Below are 20,200 nucleotides of genomic sequence, written 5' to 3'. Positions count from 1 at the left end.
AAAAGGTCCTGTTCAACTGTCTGTAGGCCTATACTGCATTAATTGATGAGTTTTGATACGGCTGCTGTCATTGGTCAGACAGCCGCTGACAAAAAGTGGGACGTTCCCGGAAAAAAAATTGCAAACCGGAAGGGAAGGCCAGAGCCCAAGAAGAAGAAGAAGACAGCCGCAGCCGATGAGACCAGCGAAACAAGAAAAAGTACTGTAAGTCAAACAACTTGAAATGATCAAAGGTGTTGGTAAAGAGAAACCCTGTGACACCACACTGGACACAAATAGTGCACATGGTGTTAGCCCTCTGTCAATGTCTCCTCAAACGATTAGACAAGTCCGGGTTGTTCTGCCGAAACGTCCATCAGACTGGATCGAGGGAGAAGCTACGGGCTTTGAGCCTGTTAGACCTCACACAATGTTGTGGAGAAAAAAACCACCCTTTCTTGGCACGATCATTACTGTGAAGCATATATGATGTGTGTTGGGTGTCAGCAGGAGACACAATAACGAGTCTGAGTCCCTGAGTTTCGTCAAATATGTCAAACAGCTGACGACGTGGGGCCGAGGAAAGGAAAGTTGTCTGTTGACGTTTTCGTCACTCGACTACTGCTGCTAACCCAGCTAACATGTTTGATAATCCACGTTTTCCCTTTTTAAAGAGTTTAACATTAGTTTTAACGATGATTTACGATAGCGGTGTTGTGCTAATGCTAGATGAAGATCATTTGAAAATATGACGTTAGCTAGGAGACGTTAGTAAGCGGGTCAAAACAAGTCAGTGCTATGCTATTTAACAGCTATTTGATCGATGTCACTCTTTTCGTATCTGACTGCCCATCAGTGGCGATTAAAACTTAGGTTACACATATGTTTCTGTGAGTGTATTTAACGTATAGATGCAATTTGTGAACAGTTGTTTTTTTTAACGCCATCGAGCAAAAATCCGTCTTTGTGTTTGGTGTGAAGCTAGCCAAGTCCACTTTTCATTCTTGCTAAAGCTAATCAACAACTATTAACCAGTTTAATGACAAACTGCGTATACACGTCTTTTTTTTTCTATGACTGATATGGACACGTCAGGTGTCATGCAGTAGTTGGTCTGTGACGATGTTGTTGTTCCTGAGAAGTCGTTTTTTTTTTGTATGTTTCCTCCAGTCATAGGTTATGCATTACTGTCAAGCCCCAACATTTCCCAAGCGAAATTGGTTGGATAAGCGAACCTATTTGATATGAACCGGGCCTAATCTCTCCCACTGTAATGTGCTGATGGTTTTCAAGTTTCACACATTTGAGCACATCACTTTTCCTTTGGAGCTTCAGCAACCTTGTGAGGTCGTTAAGTGTTTCTTCTTCTCAGGCCAGCATACATGTATTTTATTAAAAGTCATCAAGCTGTCATAGCTGCTGAGAGCATTTTTACACTATTATTACATTTACAGACAACAACAATGACGGTCACTGTCAATTTAGTTGAACCAGTTTACTTTATAGAGGATATTATGTGTGTCCAAAGATAATTCTATAAAATGCTTGAATGTTTCTTTAAATGCTTATTTTTATGGCTCTACAGGCGGGACAGAGATTGGACCTTGGCGTCAGAGAAAGGACTTGAAGCCATTTGCTTGAGCTCCTATTTTTATGGCGTACGGACCTTGTCCTTTTTGAAGTGGTGACGCGTCTTGAACAACCAGCCCTGCTGAGATGGATTGCACGTTTTGTTTACCATCAGTGTGATATTTGAGTTCATTAAGGACGCCGTTCACGTTCCGGGCCATGTCCTTGCTCCTCTATCGAATGCTGCAGGTCCTTTTGGACAGATAACGAGGCCTAGTAGTGTGTTCTCGTTGCACAATTGCATTATGTAACAATCATTCAGCTTTCCGTTCCATCTTCACTTACATTTTGATTGTCTGTGGTTAAAGGAGACGTTTCTTTGATTTGCTACCAAAACCTTCTTGCAAAACACGGATGGAACAAAGGTTGGTAAAGTTTAATGAGCTGTAAAGTGCACAAAGCGCTTCAAAGCAGTTTGAAAAATACAGGTTGCACTCAGTTTTTTTTTTTTCACGCATCGAGGAGCATTTTTTGACGTTTGCTTCGTTTTTCACACACCAGGTTTAGACATAGGAAATTTGCACAACACTAAGCCTCCACTGTAAGAGCAGTATGGCTTAGTGAGCAGTGACGAAACGTGGTACCTTAAAGCACTTCCACTGCTCTTTCCATTGAGCTTTGACTTGGTGGCGTGAACATTTTACAGCAAGGTGCAGGTTTTGGTTAAGTCTGTGGATATCTGATACTTCTGTTTGGGCGCTGGGTTTCTCTCAGGGAAGTCACGAGGAAAGGAAGTTGCCTGTGATTTCCTACTGGCTTTGTTAACTTCGTGTGATGAGTGTTGCGGTCCTGTTTTGCTTTTCCTGAGTTAAGTCATCAACTCCCTCTCTCCGTTTCAGAAAGCCGTCCTTTATTAGAAAACCGGAGGAATTACACGGATCGGGAGCATTTCCTGTTTCATTCGAAAGCTTACGGACTGTTTTGCTTTCGTGTCTCTTGTTTTTTTTTTGCCAGTAATGTGCTGCTCTCGAGGACGTGGTTTCCTCTTCAGCACGAGTCAGGTTGGAGTTAGAAACGGGAGCCTGTTAGACAAGAGGGTGATGCAGCCCCTCATATCAGACGGCAGCAGTTCTTCCATGACCCCACCCTGCACCCACATAAAGGGAGCGGGACAAGTCCCTGCTTGTTTTTATGAAACGGGCATATTGACACCAGTCAGAACAGTTCTGAGATTACTCATGTAATACAGTGTGTGTGTGTATGAGTGTGAATGAGTTTACATTTGTACTCAGTCGTTTTTGTGTTTGCACGCTGTTCCGTTTTCTGCAACTTTTGTGTGATTAATACTTCTCCAAAAAATAGACAAAAAACAAAACAAAAACTTGGCTCCATTTGAAAAAACATATCCTGCACTGCACTTTGCATTGTGGCTTGAAAAAATGAAAAGAACAAAACCTGATAGTTTTTACATGAATGGTTAAAAAAAAAAAGAGGCTTCTGAACACATGCTGCAGTTTGCATCACCTTCTGTGATGTTTTGATCCTGAAATAACAAAGCTGAGTGCTTCACACTGACGCACGCTGCTTTAATGACGGATACCACACACACACACACACACACACACACACACACACACACACGCAGCATAGTCATCTTGACACTGAGCAGGATGCTGTAAGTCACACTCACTCCCAGAGGAAACCAAAAAAACCAAACCTGGTGGATTATTCTGTTCATGTTCGTTGTCCCGGCAGCTCTCGAATGGATCCTACACACTTCATGATATTGACGAGGATAATGACGACAGTGTTGATAAATATATTGATGATGACAATATTGATGATGACTTTAAAAATCCTAAAGACCCCGTGCCTCGTCTCTGTGCTCCGCCCGTCGTCCCGTGTCGCCTGTTTGCCCGCACTTCCCGCCCTTGTCTCCTTCTCTTGATCCTTTCCTCTTCGTCTTCGTTTTCTGTGATGTCTGTCATCGTGGACAAAAGCGATCTCTTATCCCTTTCTGACAAGCGTGTGATTTACTTTATGAATGCCAGTGAAGATGAGGAGGACCAATATTGGTTTTCTTTTTTTTTTTTTTACATGATAATAAAAAGCGGCTAATGTTGCCTTCGAGTGCTCTGGCTGAGATTAAAGAATATTATCTGTGACTTCTTTTGTGAATGCTTTTGAGTTTGAGAGAGAGGAAAAAAAAGAAGCCCTTCCATACATGTGTTGTCTGTATCTGTATCTAGGTATTTCAATCATAAAGGAATTAAATGCAATCCCTGCGCCTGCCGAGCGCGAGGACATCTTCTTAGCGGCAGACGATACAGGAGGCCGTGATGAATATTTCACTGGATTTGCCTTTTCTCCTCCCACTTTCCCTGACCCATGTCCCCACTGTCTGCCTCTCTCTCTCTCTCTCTCTCTCTCTGACCCACTTCTCTGTAGAGGTCTTTAGAGCACATTAGGGAAACCATCAAAGCATCCGTCCCCGGCTGCTTGGTCTGTGTGTGTGCAGGTCTGTCTCAGAAAAACAAAGTCACGTCGTCTCCCTTCGTCTACGCTGCCCTTTACATCGACTTTCTCCTCAAACTGTCCCCCTGTGTGTCTAATTCATACTTTTTTTTTCATTTGGTATTGTCTTCTTAGTAGTGGCACTCTTTCGTCAGAGTCACAAACACACGAGTAGTGCTCGTTATCTGTTCAGCACGCCGTCTTACGAAACCTTTGCATAAAGACAACACGCATTGGGAGACCGGCTTGACTTGACTTTGAGATTTTTCTTTTTTCTTTTCTGTAGAATAATTACGACAAAGTCGGTCCATGGTTCGAAGAGTGAACAGGTAAGAGCTCCGCTCTGCTGCTGGCAGCTGAATGAGTTGTGGCCACCTGTTTGAGCCAGTGAACAGAGTGTCTTTATTCTGTCTCCAACATTGAGGCCTCTGAAGGATTCCCCTCGTCTTTTCCATCGTGAGCGCTCGCCAGTTTAAGAAGCCAAGAGAGGCCTGGAGTGAAAATCCAACTGGCTTATTAGCAAAACTAAGAAGAGAGATGATTTTTTTTTTCTTCTTTTTTTTCAGACAAAGCTGTGATGAAGCTGTTCCTTTTTTTTTTTTCTCTCTCTCAGTGTAACGGTTTAACAAGAACCAAACTCTTCACTTTCACACTCTGTCATCTCAAATCATTGCTGCACAGACGCGACTCAAAATGTGAAGGACACATGGCGGCACGTTTGCTCCGCCGTCAACATGAAAGAATCTTTCAAAGGCAGAGCTGTGATCTCTTGTCACATGTTGAAGCTTAAGCTCGGCTCGGCGTCGAGCTGAGAGAAAGCTCAACTCCGTAAAAGTCCCAGCACTTCCCTCCTTCAGTCAGAGCGAGGGTCACCTCCAGCTTTTTTCTCTCCGTCTTTCTGCATCAAGTTGTCTCAAGGGATGAAGGTGGAGCCATCCCACATTTTAATGCACTCAGCAGTAAAAAAAAAAAAAAAAAAAAAAATGTGCTGCAATCTCCACTTCCTGCTTCGAGCTGAGTCGCGTTTCCTGTCCTTTGACCAAGCAGAGGCTGGCTGACCTCATGTGTCGCAGCCGAATTTAGACGAGGCGAGCTTTCAAAAAAGAAAAAAAGTGAACAGAGAAGGCGCTCTGACTTTTATTTAGTTGTGATGTAGTTGGATGGAGTTTGGCTCTTTTTTTAAATTTTTTTTTTATTTTAACAAGCAGAGTAAGGTTTTAAACCTAGCGTTCACGTTTGATTCGTGTCATTTTTGTTCTTTCTCAGCACGGTGCGCTCACGGTCAGCGGTTTTTAAAAAGATCTTACCACGTACGAGGAGAGGGACATCTGTCCAAAGAGGACGTCTCCCAGGAACCATGTGATCTACTGCCAGGATACAAACTGAATTTATTTATTCTTTTGCATATTCTTCGTGGCGTTTCTTTCTGCTTCAGCGCAGAAACATTAAGACTTAAACGATCCTGTGAGCCTTCACCATCATGTCCATAATAAACAGTGTTTTGGAGGGAAAGCTGTGGGAGCCAGAAGGAGGACGCCGGTGTTTTCCTGCAGCGCTTGTTGACACTAAACATGGTTGAATGGTAAACACGGTGTCTGTGTAGGCAGCATCAACTTCCAGTCTCAGGTGAAAGCCGATCGTTCAGTAAACACGTCTACGTTTCTGCTTCTGTAACGGCTTCGTGATGCTCGTTTGTAGCCAGCAGGTGTGTGTTGTATTCACAGTCAAACCTAACGTGCTGATTGTGTTGTGTGTTCCAGCTTCCACTGGCGAGGTCTCCTCTTCCTCTACCTGCCTGATCTGGATCGACCCCGGTCTGCCTCAACCAGCCCTCGCCCGCCTCTGCACCTCGCTTCAGCCTAAAAAGCCCACCAGACTTCCTCCGTCCTCTCCCAGCATCCTCCTCCTCCTCCTCTTCTTCTTCTTCTTCTTCTTTTTTTCTCCCAGTCTTCAACACTGCGCTATCATGGCAGGGCGAGGCGGACCAGCGCGGACCAACGGCGCCGCGGCGAGCAACAAGATCTGCCAGTTTAAGCTTGTGCTGTTGGGGGAGTCGGCGGTGGGGAAGTCCAGCTTGGTGCTGCGCTTCGTCAAAGGCCAGTTCCACGAATACCAGGAGAGCACCATCGGAGGTGAGGGAGCTAGCGTTGTCGTCGTTATCGCCTTCTCGCCGATCGTCAAATGTTTTTATGGCGTCGTGACGTCGGAGAACGAACGAAGCGCGACTAATGTGTGAGATTTGAATCGGTGAAAAGTGAGCTGATGGAAGTCTAACAAGATGTATGAACAACTGAATGCATTGTTAGATGTTTTTTTTTGTTTTGTTTTGTTTTTTTAAAGGACCTATCTTTGTAGCTGATGCGACTCACTCGAACTCTCCCAGCATGTCAGGGGACACGAGGCGAACGCCGAGGCAGAGAAACATGTTCCATTCTTGCTTCTCGCTCTTAATCTCTTCTGAGCGTGTGCAGCACGAACCAGTTGCTGAACCAGTTCTCTGCAGCTGATCACTTGACTCTCCCATGAGCGAGCACGCTGCTCACACACTGCAGACGCCTATTGTCGTTCACCGTGATTGCGCAGAGGAGAGAAAAAAAAAAAATCACATTCCCGACAACGTTTAGACAGGGAAAAAAAAAAAAAAAAAAAAGACACGACAGAAAACGTTGTCTCTGAACGTCAGTCGCTTTGAAGCAGGGGAAAGAAGTTACGTGAGACAGGAAGGAAACGAGACAACAGTCGGGATTTCCTCGACCTCCTGTTGTCCAGTGAAACGGCCCAGAGCGTATCATTTTTAATTTGAGGCGAGCCGTTAATAATCTGTCTGTACCTTTCACACCTGAGTGTCTTGAAGTGTGAGCAGCCTGAGGGCTACAGAAGTCGGCTTAAAGCAGGGGCCGGGCCCCGGCACAGCTGGAAGAACCACTGATTGGTGGGACAGATTGAGCAGACACACACACACACACACACACACACACACACACACTCGCAGGCTTTAACAGAGGATTGTAGGGTCGCACACAATGTGCAGCGCACAGCCCTTGTTGTTCCTTCACCTCCTTCTATATGGAGCCAATTCAGAGACAGACGTTGGGTCCGCATGAGAGAAAACGTCGCTATTCGTACCCTGAGACGCCGTGACTGTGATGTCACCATGTTCAGCAACCATTAAGCCTTTGTTAACACTATAAAGTATGGGTGCACAGAGGGGATGACGGTCGTCAGCCACCATCACGGGTGCGTTTGCAGCTCATTCCGGACCCATCGGAAACCCCGTAGGACTCTTGTGTCAACACACCACAGGACAGTAATGACAGCTGTGGAATGACAACTAGTTGCAAAGCTTCAGTTGTAAGAGTCGTCTGCAACGCTTCCTTTTAACCTGCTCCTTTCATCGCCGCGGTACTGTTGAGCCCAGAAGCCGAACTGCAGCAGGGAGGAGTTTTGAACGAGATGCTTATCAACGCGCTATTGTGCGTTGTTTATGTGCGGTAAATAAGAGAGAGGAGAGAAACTGAGGGGAGGGGACGCCGTTTGAAGACAGGAACTAAAAGTGAATCCATTTTTAGTCTTGAAAATAGTTTGGAAACAATCTGCTTTAATGCTCTCAAATCGTTACAATGTATCATCCAGAGTTCTGTTTTTAGTGTCATTTCCGGGTTTTTTTTGCTCCTTCTCCTATTTCCCCTCTGAGTAATGTGGCTGAAGAATGTGTGGACAGGACGCTCAGTGCTTACATTCTCCAAAGTCTCCAGACGCGTCAGCATGTTTGAGATCCCACTGAACTTGTGTGGTCAGCTGCATGCCTGGTCAAAGATTACACAGCTTTGAAAGTATGTGCTCTGGAAGTGAGCGGGCGGTTTCCTCCGTCATGTGACAGTCGGCTGAGTGCGCCTGCCAGTTAAACAGTGTGTACTTTACTGTACACCTGAGGTTGTTTTCAGGTTCCAGTGCAGAGTGTGTCGCTGTCCACCATGTTTCATCATCGTCACATTCTGAACGTGAACTTCGATAACACTCATTGTCTACAACTCTTCCCCTCCCTGTGTTATTTTCTTCCCAGCTGCCTTCCTCACACAGACCGTATGCTTGGATGACACAACGGTCAAGTTTGAGATCTGGGACACCGCGGGACAGGAGCGGTATCACAGCCTGGCACCCATGTACTACAGGGGAGCCCAGGCCGCCATCGTGGTCTACGACATCACTAACACAGTAAGTCACATGGACTGTGAAGCAACAGCCAGGAGTCTGCTGCCGCTTACTGATCCTCGTCTTCCAGCTCAGTTGATGATTGCTAAATTGAAGAGACAGCCGCAGACCTTTGCTCTCAAAGTCATACGTAATGTGTAGAAAACAACTCAGGGATTTAAAACGACGCCGCACTCAATTTTATTGGTATTCTGCATGTTGTAATTTTTTTTTTTTTTTTTTTTTTTTTTCCTTTTCCTTTTTAAAGGACACATTCACACGTGCAAAGAACTGGGTGAAAGAGCTCCAGCGACAAGCCAGCCCAAACATCGTGATTGCACTGGCAGGAAACAAAGCCGACCTGGCCAACAAGAGAGCCGTCGATTTTCAGGTGACTTGGAACACTTCCAGCCGGATGTTTACCATGAAATGCCTCGATACGTGAACATATCACAGGCTTGATGTTGACCACTGTATTGTCGCTCTCTAGGAAGCACAAGCATATGCAGATGACAACAGTTTGCTCTTCATGGAGACTTCAGCCAAGACTGCTATGAATGTCAATGAGATTTTTATGGCTATAGGTGAGTGCGATTTGGGATGAACAAAGAACCGTTTTACTGTCATGAAGGGCTTCAACTAAAATTTGAAAGTTCAATCAGTCAGAAAATAGAATGGTAGGATCCCTGTTCAACTCTATTACTCTGACTTTATTGCTTTTGTTTGTGTATTGGTTAAATCTGAAGACGGCTGTGTTATAAAAATCCAAAATAAAACATTTTGTGGCAATTATGTCGAATGGACACAACTACCCAGAAATAATTGGCTGAATAATCGGTAACATAAGTGATGTTTTCAAGCCTTCTGCCATGTTTAATGGCGCAGTTATAAATGCATTTTATTCTATCCCCCCAAAAACAGCCAAGAAGCTCCCTAAGAACGAGCCCCAGGGTGGAGCGGGAGCTGCTGGACGAGCTCGAGGAGGCGTGGACCTGCAGGAAGCTGCACCACAGGGCAGAAGTGGCCAGTGCTGTGGGGGCGGGAACTAACTAACGCAACATTGAGTCAGCTGATCCAACCAACCTACAGCTTCGATCAACCAGACCAGATATTAGCCAGCTGTCATCCAATGTCCCATCGGTCGAACCAAACCACGGTCGGACCAACAACCCTTCAAGCACCAATAAACTGTTTGACAAACAAGTCCACTGGCCAGTAACCTGCCAGAGCCCCACTGATGGTTCCAGCTAAAGAACCAACAGACAGACCAAGAAATCAATTCACAGAATCGTATTTTGTCCCCAGGAATCCCCGATCTATGACCTCTCTATTGATGATGGACACTTGACATCACCTTAGGGGGGGGCAAAAATGTCCAACTTGTGGATAAAGAAAAAGATCAGTCATTACAAATGGCATTTAATAGAGCCATCTTTCTCATTTCTTTTGTTTCTGTATTTGTGTAAAAGAAAAAAAAACTAACGGGAAGAAAAGCAGCTGACTGGTCCTGTCTTTCTCTTCTACTCCCTGCTTCCCCCATAGCTCCAAACATGTATAAATGATATCCACCATGGTCTCATGAATCCATTAAAACTTCGGTCCAGGTGCATGCAGCAGTCCTTTACTTTACTGTCTTGTTCCTGGTCAGCTTCCTGGAAATAATGGAGAAGGCTCTGAACAAGCAGAACGGGGACTGGCGGAAATATTCTTCTCATTAGAGCTCTGTAGATGGAATTATTCCTTGGTTATTGTTATCACTATTATTATTACTTCAACTTCTTTTGACACAGGCTGTTCAATATGATTTTAAAGCCTCGACTTTAAGGTTTTACAATCATCTATGTTATCAAACCATATACAGTAAATAGTACTTTATTAACATTGTCACTCATAAGTCATTTTAGCATCAATGTAATGTTTTTGAATCATCAGTGTACAATGACAAAATACAAGATTTGTTTTCTTGACCAAAATCACGACTGTGTATTTACAACATTGCTGTATTTGTATCAGACTTTTCAAGTTTATAATCAATCAGTAGTTACTGTCTAAACAATATCTTCCCAATCTCTACATGATGTTTTGTTAACCTTAATGTGATGGGGTTTTTTTTATGTCTTAATTTGTTTTCTGAAGATCTATGGTATTAAATGCACTGGTTCTGTCTCATCATCTTTGTGAATTGAAATGTTATCGTCTGCTTCATTTGTCTTTTTTCTTCTCTCTGTTTTTACTTTTCATATCAGGGAGGGATTCCTTTCAACAGTGTTGTCATCCTGTTGTGGCATCAACAACTGGCACAACAGTTCCTGCACAGCAGTCACTGCTGCTAGGTGGGGCTTAATGGGGAGGGGGTGTGGTCATGGGTATAGAAGAGGAAAAAAAAGTGTAATTTTACCAATAAACAAGGGGAAGGTATCTTTTCTGTATGTCTGTTTAATCTTTTCCTCCAGTGCTGTAGGGATTAAAACACATATAATTTTGCTTTAATCGTTTTGCCATCTGATCATCCCTGACTTCAGAAAATACTGAATACAAACATTCTGCAACTCTTTCTGCTGTAAATATTTTAAGATGACACCACTGAAGGGTCAACATTTATAAATATATCAACCATTTAGTCATGAAGTCCTCCCACTACATTTAGTTATTAGTCGTTATTAGTGCAATTAAATCATATAAATGTGTTTTCACATGCATTACTGCTAACGTGTTGGTCAGTTTTCAGATTAATTAGATATTTCAATTTAAAAAAAACAATGAACTGGAAGAAGTTTTTGTATTGACGCAGCTTGACAAATAAAATAACTTGCAATTTATTCTTGTGGCCACAGGAGGGCAGCAGATCGACTCGGTTTGAGCCTTACTATTTTTGTGTATGGTCTCAGCCTGTGGCTTTAATAGAGTACTTACATATTACAACATAACAGTTTATGTAACAATGACCTCGTTAAGTCAAATAACTGACTGGTGAGGTAAACAGTTTTGCATGCAGTGTTGTAGTTTCTACGGAGGTTAACAATAACAGAAACCAAGTGCACGAACATACCAAAACTTCCGGTAAGGAGATTCTAAATAAAATATTATTGCAGCAGTTTTTTTTTTTTTTTTTGTGTAGAAACAGTCCGTAGATCGGAAGGAAATTCTTGATAAGTTATAAACGATCTTATTTCAATAACAGTAAATATTTCCTGATGACCTCTTCATTTCGATGTCTTTAAGTGAGGAATAATTAGTTATTTTCATACGTCTACGTCACTAACGCGATCAAAAATGTTGCTTAGGGGATAAATCAGTTGTATTCTTTCTTTGCACCCTTTGTGTAAAGTCTTAACAATTATGTTACAGAAAAATCTAAAAACTAAATAATTTGTTCTTTTTGTACACAAACCGTTGTATTCTCAATTCCTATTGTGTCGAAAGCACTTGAACGCAGCACATGAGCTCAGCGGCAGCGGAGGCAGAGTCGAGCAGCAGCGTGGATATGTCGGACCCGGCGGCGCAGGCCTTACAACCCCGGCTTCTTCAAGCCCAGGCTACTGGCTCAGCTGGGTGCAGTTCTGCCGCGACAGGAAACAGTGACCCGGCGAGACCGGGACTGAGCCAGCAGCAGCGTGCAAGCCAGAAGAAAGCCCAAGTGCGAGCTTTCCCACGGGCGAAAAAGCTTGAAAAACTTGGCGTTTTCTCCGCATGCAAGGTAGCGAGCTAAGCTAGCCAAAGTTCATCACAAGGAAGCACTCCGCGGGTCTGTTAGCGCCTGTGTATGGGTGCCCGTAAACGACAGCGTAGTTATGAACCATTAGCATGATCATAAACAAATAGCACAATATCTTAGCTCCATCTTTAACTTTTATAGCTAGCTAGCTATCAATACAGTCTCCTCGACACTTATTTATACACGCTAAGCCTTTCCATCTCAAATTCTCAGTTTACCCATTTACTGACCCACAGGATCAGCAGTCCAGTGTCTCTGTACGTCTCTTTTACTGGTGTAAACATGTGATGTTTGTCCCCAGGCAAGTGACACTTGCAAGTGCAATGGATGGAAAAACCCAAATCCCCCATCAGCCACACGTTTGGACCTGCAGCAGCAGGCAGCCAGCCTGAGCGAGCCGTGCCGCAGCTGTGGACATGCTCTGGGTACAAACTAAGCCAGCTCCATGTATATAGTCCAGTCTTTCTACTTACTCTGTTTCACGGGGATGTCGTTAAACGTGTGTTGTGTTTATGCCACATGTTTGACTCATTGATGCTTCCAGCTAATCATGTGTCCCACCTGGAGAACGTGTCAGAGGAGGAGATTAACAGGCTGCTGGGGATGGTGGTGGATGTAGAGAACCTCTTTATGTCTGTGCACAAGGAGGAGGACACTGACACCAAACAGGTCTACTTCTACCTTTTTAAGGTAAGCCAAGACGGCTTCGAAATGGTGTAACAAGGTGAAAAGGATCTTTAAAAAAAAAAACACTCACCTCACCTTCAAGGCTCTCCATAATCTCACACCTTCTTACCTTTCCGATTTCCGTCACAGCTACACACCCTCTGTTCTGCATCCTCCATGCTCTTCACCACACCTCCTTTCCACCTTTCGTCAAGAAGGTCTCAGCCGTACAGCCCCCCCCCCCCCCATCTCTGGATCTCTCTCCCACAATCCATCCCTGACATCAACTCTCTCCACGCGCTCAAAACTCACCTTTTCAGACTAGTCTATTCCACATGACCACACGTTCCTCATTGTTGCTGTTTTGTTTCTATGTATTTGATTGTGTCCGTGTTTCTATTCCTCTGTAAGGGGATCTCGAGTGTCATGAAAAGGCGCGCATGAATATGAATGTATTATTATTAAAATCTTTGAGCCCGTCTGCATGATCGTGTTCGCCGCGTCTACCTGTATCATCAGTCAACGATGAACGTCGTTCTTTCCTTTTCTGTCAGCTGCTGAGGAAATGCATTCTGCAGATGAGCCAGCCAGTTGTCGAGGGATCCCTTGGTAGTCCGCCGTTTGAAAAGCCCAACATCGAGCAGGTCAACATGAAGCATCAGCTTTTACTTCCTCTCTCTAAACATGTTTCTCGTGCCCTCCGCCCTTTCATGCGTGTGTAGTTTTGTGTTGACAATCGATCTTTTCTCCACCTCTTCATTCTCCTTTTCTGAAGGGGGTTTTGAATTTTGTCCAGTATAAGTTTAGCCACCTGGCACCAAAGGAAAGGCAGACCATGTTTGAGCTGTCAAAGATGTTCCTCTTGTGCCTAAATTACTGGAAGCTCGAGACGCCGACGCAGTTTCGCCAGCGCACCCAGAAAGACGACGGGACAGCCTACAAGGTGGACTACACCAGGTGAGAGTCCGTGTGCTGTTTCCGTTTTCTTGCCTTGAACGCGAACGCGAGCCCTTTACCTCACGAACGCTTTCTTGCGCCGACCTGCAGGTGGCTTTGCTACTGCCACGTCCCTCAGAGCAACGACAGCCTCCCGCGCTACGAGACCACTCAGGTGTTCGGCCGCAGTCTGCTCAAGTCCATCTTCACTGTGACCAGGCGGCAGCTGCTGGAGAAGTTCAGGGTGGAGAAGGACAAACTGCTGCCAGAGAAACGTACACTCATCCTCACACACTTTCCTAAGTAAGGTCTCCTTCTCTGTTTGTACCTCGCGGCACTTTAAAACTAGAACCAAAACCAGTGTCAGAGTCTCCCTTGTTTGCCCCGTGAATATTTTTTTTCCCTGATTGACATATTATTTATTCATCACTGCAGCTCCCATCTTGTACTCAGTTTATTTTAACTTCTCACGCCTGTGGCACTTTTTGCCCATACGGTAACATGTGACGCTGAATGTCTGCAGGTTTTTGTCTATGCTTGAAGAGGAAATCTACGGGGAGAACTCGCCCATCTGGGAGGCCGACTTCACCATGCCGGCCTCCGATGGCACACAGCTGGGCCATCAGACAGGTGAGGCAGGCGTCTGGCCTGATGGGCATTCAGAGGATATCATAATGGATTGAGACTTTCATAGAAACATAATAAAAAAATGAATATAGGTCGATATTATCATGTGCGGGAACAACTGGTCGAGTGGAACAGCAGTTCAAACAGCTGTGAGGAACCTTTGGCTGATTTTTGGCGTCCTTTACAGATAAATCTGTGCTCCTCTTCCTGTCCACTTTGTGTTCAGTATATCTGCATGGGGAACAAGTTCGTCCTGCTTCCTTTTAATTGTGCAATGTTTTTTTACCCGCTGTGACACTTCTGTCTGGATTTTCTGCTCTGCTTTTGTTGCTTGTATTAAGAGAACAACATGAAATGAATTCTGTTTTCTAAGCATTTAAAAGTCATCCTAGCAGGTGTAAGGTGAAATGACAACATTGTTTAGAGGAAATCAGGATGCTTGAACTTATCTTATTCAGTGTAACATGAAGCGCATTATAAAATAACACGAATGTCTTTGACTGTGACAGTTGACTTGTATACCACACATATTCCACCTTCCGTTAACTAGGGTCACTTTTTTTCTTTTTTTTGACCCATACTCTTCTTCTTGTTGTTTTTAGCTGTGTGCACTCTAAGGTGAAGCTAAGTAATCTCGTTGTACAATTTGTATAATGACAATTAAAGGCATTCTATTCTATTCTATTCTATGGTTTGTAGTCAGTGGTTGAACCTTTGTTTCTCTTCTTACAGTGATCAGTCCGGCTGCAGTGTCTGGCTCCCCCGCACTGCCAAAAGGTCTGAGCAGTATTTCCTCTCTGGGCAGCATGGATGCTGCGGGTGCAGAGCCAATCACAGGTCTGTGCGCCTTGTTCACATTGCACCTCCAAATTAATCCAAGATTTTTTAACACATCCAGGTTGTTGTCTGAACACAAAAAGCCACATGAGATCTGATTCAAAGCTGATTCCTACAGATCTGACTCAATCTGAACGTCTCTGTCGCTTCAATGTCTTCTGCGTCGCTCGCATTGTGACACCATCGACAAGTTAATTCAAGGCGCATTACACAAACTGGTTTAAGTTTTGTTTGGTGGGAAAAAACCCCCCAGCAAGAATCAAAACAAACATGTAGTAAAACAACCGACTGCTCCATAAGACTGTTTCAGTCAGAAATAGTCACACTTCTCTGTCATCCTTTCTGCTGTTCTATTTCCTGGTCATAACCTGTTTCCATAGAGATCAATGTGGATCAGACCAGGTCAATACAGACGGGCAGATCGAGTCAGTTTGATCAGATTCTGATCTGTGAGTCTGAACATCTCGAGCAGACTTCAGTGTCCTCTGGAGCTTTGTGGAGTTTTTGTAGTAAAGCAGGGAAACACAGCCCCGACTGTTGTTCATGAATATTTGTTGAAACATTGTGTGCACACAGCTGAGGAGAGTCACCCAAACCTTTACAAACAGATGGACTCTGCATGCTGCTCTGATCTCACTTTATGTCCGTTCAGGAGAGAAACGTAAACTTCCCGACGCACTCACCCTGGAGGACGCCAAGCGGATCCGTGTTATGGGAGACATTCCAATGGAGCTCGTCAATGAAGTCATGATGACAATCACTGACCCTGCTGCTATGCTCGGACCAGAGGTAAGCGCGTCGCTGTCGGCTGACTTCTAAAAGCTCATCTGTTCAGACCCGAGCACTCACAGTGATGTTTATGTTGCTAGACGAATCTTCTGACGCCTAACGCTGCCCGTGATGAGACTGCCAGACTGGAGGAGAGGCGGGGCATCATAGAGTTCCACGTGATCGGAAACTCGCTCTCCCAGAAGTCCAACAAAAAGATCCTGATGTGGCTGGTCGGCCTGCAAAACGTCTTCTCCCATCAGTTACCTCGCATGCCCAAAGAGTACATCACCCGGCTGGTGTTTGACCCGTAAGTGAGAGGCCCGTCACCGCGTGGCGCACGCGTCCACCTGCTTGCCACGTGTTCTGATTTCTCCACCTCTTCACAGAAAGCACAAGACCCTCGCCCTCATCAAGGACGGCCGCGTCATCGGTGGCATTTGTTTTCGGATGTTTCCCACTCAGGGCTTCACAGAGATCGTCTTCTGTGCCGTCACATCCAATGAGCAAGTTAAGGTAAACATTTCCTCTGTTAGGTGCTTTTTTTTTTAACACCGTTATTTTAGTTCTTTTGAACAGCTGGTGGCTCAGAGGATTTTACAAAACATCTTAAGGCTACATGTAGTAACCCTAGAAAGGACAAGTACAAATGAAGGGCGTATTTCTGTTTGGTCAAAGGGCAGAGAAATCTGATCAGCTGCTGTTTCACTTGTCCTTCTCATTCATGTCAAATAACACAAAAAAACAAAAAAATCCACTGTCCTGAAGGGCCACGTAACAACTGTCTTTTTACAGAAAGTTTTTTCTGTAAAAAAAAAACACACTGGAAAAATACAATTAACCCAACCAGGTTTCTAGCGTTCAGTCACGTGACCAGCACGGAGACGAGGGGTTCTTCACAACGATGCATGTTTACATCTGCAGAGATGTTAAGATAAACTTTGAGTTTTGGGAACTTGCAACCCTCATGCATCACACAGGACACTAAGGATAAGGAGGAACTTTATTGATCCCCAGGAAAACAGGTCATATAAACGGCATCAATAACAGAAAAGAAAAAAAGAACAGCTATGAGCAAGTTTACATTAATTAAATAAAGGGGTTTGGAAAAAATAATACAATAGACTTTCTAGAGACAGTCCATACCGGTGTTACGGTTAGAAAGAATAACTGTGTTAACTGGTGACTTTGAGCAGAATGCAGGCAGCTCGAGTTCGACTCCAGCCTGTGGCTCCTTTCCCGCACGCCAGTCTCCCTGATTTTCCTCGCTTCTTTTCATCCGCCTTAAAATCAACTGACCCTTTTGATCGTCACGAAAATGGTTCCATTGATTTTAAATAACTGCTGTTTGGACTGTTTCCTTTCAGGGCTATGGCACGCACCTGATGAACCACCTGAAGGAGTATCACATCAAACACAACATCCTCTTTTTCCTCACGTACGCCGACGAGTACGCCATCGGCTACTTCAAGAAGCAGGTACCTCAGCCATTAGGCGCGCATGAGCCCTGCCCTCAGTTCTCCATCCCCCGGTCTCGCCCTCTCAGGAGTTTGCTCTCTCCTCGCAGGGCTTTTCGAAAGACATCAAAGTGCCGAAGAGTCGATACCTGGGGTACATCAAAGACTACGAGGGAGCCACTCTGATGGAGTGCGAGCTGAACCCCAGGATCCCTTACACCGAGCTCTCTCACATCATTAAGAGACAGAAGGAGGTATGCGAGGCTGAAGGGGGTCATCTCATTAAAGTCCAAACATAATCTGTGTGTGTGTTATTTATGAATCCTGTTCTTACGACAGATCATTAAGAAGCTGATTGAGAGGAAGCAGAGCCAGATCAGGAAGGTTTACCCAGGTCTCACCTGCTTCAAAGAGGGGGTGCGGCAGATCCCAGTGGAGAGCATCCCGGGCATAAGTCAGTGCTTGATTAGTGTACAATGAAAAAGTAGAAAAAAAACTGAATTCATCACATTAATCACATGTTTTTTTCCCCCCCAGGAGAGACGGGATGGAAACCCAGTAACAAGGACAAAGGGTAAACCTTCAGGATGTTTGTTGAAATCACTGCGGTAGTGATGAAATGCTGAAGAGGGGCTGCGGTGTTTGGAGTTAATATTTCACTTCCCGTCATTCTTTGTTTTGTAGGAAAGAGGTGAAAGATCCTGATATGCTTTACAACATGTTGAAGAACCTCCTGGCCCAGATAAAGGTAAACGGCGCCTGCTGACAACACACACACACACAAAGCAGGAGAAACAATAGAAGACACTAACGTGGACTTTTTAATCACCAGACTCATCCTGACGCGTGGCCCTTCATGGAACCGGTGAAAAAATCCGAGGCTCCAGATTACTACGAGATCATCCGCTTTCCCATCGGTGGGCGACCGTCCGTTTGATTTATACTGCAGCTTCTCCTCTTCCCTTTCTTAAGTTCTAAACGGTTCTTCTCCCCTCGTGTCCCCGCAGACCTGAAGACCATGACGGAGAGACTGAAGAACAGATACTACGTGACCAAGAAGCTTTTCATTGCCGACCTGCAGCGCATCATCAGCAACTGTCGCGAGTACAACCCTCCAGACAGCGAGTACTGCAAGTGTGCCAACACCTTGGAGAAGTTCTTCTACTTCAAATTAAAAGACGGAGGCTTGATCGAGAAATAGACTTTTCTACGGAGTTATTTAACGGACGATAAAACGACTTTCACAAACGCCGCACACTGAGGTGGAGCACATCACGAGGAAGACGTTGGTAGTCATTATCATATCTGAGAGAATCAACGGGGATGTACTTGAGTGACACATTGTACAAGGGAATTGTTGGACTTGAACAAATATAACACATAAGAGTGTTGTTTGGAATTATCAGAGTTACAAAACGGCATTACCTTTCTCTCCTTAATGTTACCTTCGATCTTTATTTTCCAGTTCTCACGTCTACATGTTTAATGTTTCATCACGTGTACCAAAGTTAGAGGTCCAAGTCACGACAACGCCACACTTCCCGCGGTTGTTGAAAGTGCGATCGACCCGTTCGTTTATTTGTGCGTCACCTTTTATTGTCGTTTGTTCATTTTCAAGTCGCTTCTCGACTCGTCACTCAAGCAGATGTTTATGTAAAGTGTCGAGTCGTCATAGAAACTGGACCTCGGGACCTGAAGCCACGTTGCCTTCTGTTACTGACAAACACTTGAACATATCCCGGCCATCTTCAAGGGGGTTTTATGGAGAATGTTCTATGGAAGACAAGATGCTCAAAATGTTCCAATAGTTTTAAAAAGATTCAGTTAAAATGAAAGAAAACAAATGTTTAAAAGCTTTAAAGAGGTGAAAACACTTGAGTATTCCCACCTCATTAAAGGTTTTTTATTTCATTTACCTTTTAAATGTACCGTATTATTTTGCACATTTTGGTCAGGGAAAAAAAAAATTCATTCTTCATTTAGGCTTTAGGACAATTTCCTATATTCTTCTTTATTTAGTAATGGTCAAGTGAAGTGTCACAGGTGTACTCGGAATGATGTGATAACAGCTGGACTCGCTTGAGACGCTGCTTGTGATGTTACTGGGTGTTTCTTTTTTTTTTTGCAGCACTTCTCTGCTAAACAAAATACTTTCCCCGATCGTTGCCTTCAAGAAAATGTTGTTTTAAGCTGAGGACAACACAACACATGATACTTTGTTCATACATGAAACATGTTCATACACGTTTTTTTCCCCCCCCACTGGCAGGGTTTTATTCCAAACCATTAACAAGAGGTCACACAGTACTGTAGCTTTTACTGTGTTGAAGGTGATGCTGTATTTAGTGATAGATCTGTTCTGTAGTACGGTCACTTCCACAGCGACATGTCTGGATAGTTTGTGTTGACGACACATGCGTTCGTAGAAGTGTGATCATTTATTGAAAAGTACCCCACACGAGCCGGAGTGGACATGAATGCATGGCGAGCAGTTTACAAATCTAAACCTGTAGCTGCTGTGTTTCTCACAGTGTTACAAACATCGTAATGAAAACCCTCGTTGTTCAGCCGCCTGTGTCAAACGCACTGCGTCCTGACACACTTCTGATATGGGAAGAACCCATGCTGGTTGAGCCTGCTTGTTGAATGTCCCATTGACTTTTTTTGTACGTCTGTTAGTGTGTGCGAGTGTGTTTATTTTGTACTTGAATCATGACTAGCTTTGAATCAAAGACGTGATGTCACTGTTGCATTATTCAGGGGTGTCAATAGCATACTTGTTCCTCAATCGACCTATGCTGCATTTCAGATTTTGTAAAAAAAAAAAGAAAAAAGGTCAGTGTGAGTGAACCTGTCTCTGTCTCTAGTTATGAATGCCATTTACTGTAAGTGTAATACTATTCATGAGAATAAAGGGTGTGTGTTTTGTTTTTATAAGACC

At 44.2% G+C, this 20,200-nt stretch overlaps 2 protein-coding genes across 2 annotated transcripts; both read left to right on the top strand.

The window, feature by feature from the left end:
• The first annotated feature begins 85 nt into the window (after positions 1-85).
• rab5c (RAB5C, member RAS oncogene family) lies at positions 86-10,425 on the top strand. The gene is made up of 6 exons (XM_079366791.1): positions 86-204; positions 5,823-6,194; positions 8,126-8,277; positions 8,522-8,644; positions 8,744-8,837; positions 9,175-10,425. The coding sequence occupies exons 2-6, from the start codon at positions 6,029-6,031 to the stop codon at positions 9,300-9,302; spliced, it is 663 nt and encodes a 220-aa protein (XP_079222917.1). The 5' UTR covers positions 86-204; positions 5,823-6,028; the 3' UTR covers positions 9,303-10,425.
• Positions 10,426-11,641: 1,216 nt separating this feature from the next.
• On the top strand, positions 11,642-20,198 carry kat2a (K(lysine) acetyltransferase 2A). The gene is made up of 18 exons (XM_079366706.1): positions 11,642-11,950; positions 12,270-12,393; positions 12,513-12,658; positions 13,189-13,278; positions 13,410-13,591; positions 13,682-13,873; positions 14,094-14,200; positions 14,930-15,034; positions 15,687-15,823; positions 15,904-16,112; positions 16,192-16,318; positions 17,170-17,280; positions 17,370-17,513; positions 17,599-17,713; positions 17,797-17,833; positions 17,944-18,007; positions 18,092-18,176; positions 18,267-20,198. Exons 1-18 carry the CDS (start codon positions 11,693-11,695, stop codon positions 18,458-18,460), a joined length of 2,427 nt encoding a protein of 808 aa, XP_079222832.1. The 5' UTR covers positions 11,642-11,692; the 3' UTR covers positions 18,461-20,198.
• Positions 20,199-20,200: the final 2 nt, after the last annotated feature.

The sequence above is a fragment of the Symphodus melops genome (genome assembly GCF_947650265.1).
Source record: "Symphodus melops genome assembly, chromosome: 17".
NCBI lineage: Eukaryota > Metazoa > Chordata > Actinopteri > Labriformes > Labridae > Symphodus > Symphodus melops.
The sequence above is the reverse complement of the archived record's forward strand: the minus strand, read 5'-3'. Positions and strand labels throughout refer to the sequence as shown.

Excerpts from the sequence above, each read along its gene's own strand:
- kat2a (XM_079366706.1), top strand. The coding sequence starts at position 11,693 with ATGAGCTCAGCGGCAGCGGAGGCAGAGTCGAGCAGCAGCGTGGATATG. Across the intron at positions 13,592-13,681 it reads TACAAGGTGGACTACACCAG|GTGGCTTTGCTACTGCCACG; the intron begins GTGAGAGTCCGT and ends GCCGACCTGCAG. Across the intron at positions 15,035-15,686 it reads GGGTGCAGAGCCAATCACAG|GAGAGAAACGTAAACTTCCC; the intron begins GTCTGTGCGCCT and ends ATGTCCGTTCAG.
- rab5c (XM_079366791.1), top strand. The coding sequence starts at position 6,029 with ATGGCAGGGCGAGGCGGACCAGCGCGGACCAACGGCGCCGCGGCGAGC. Across the intron at positions 8,645-8,743 it reads AGAGAGCCGTCGATTTTCAG|GAAGCACAAGCATATGCAGA; the intron begins GTGACTTGGAAC and ends GTCGCTCTCTAG. Across the intron at positions 8,838-9,174 it reads TGAGATTTTTATGGCTATAG|CCAAGAAGCTCCCTAAGAAC; the intron begins GTGAGTGCGATT and ends CCCCAAAAACAG.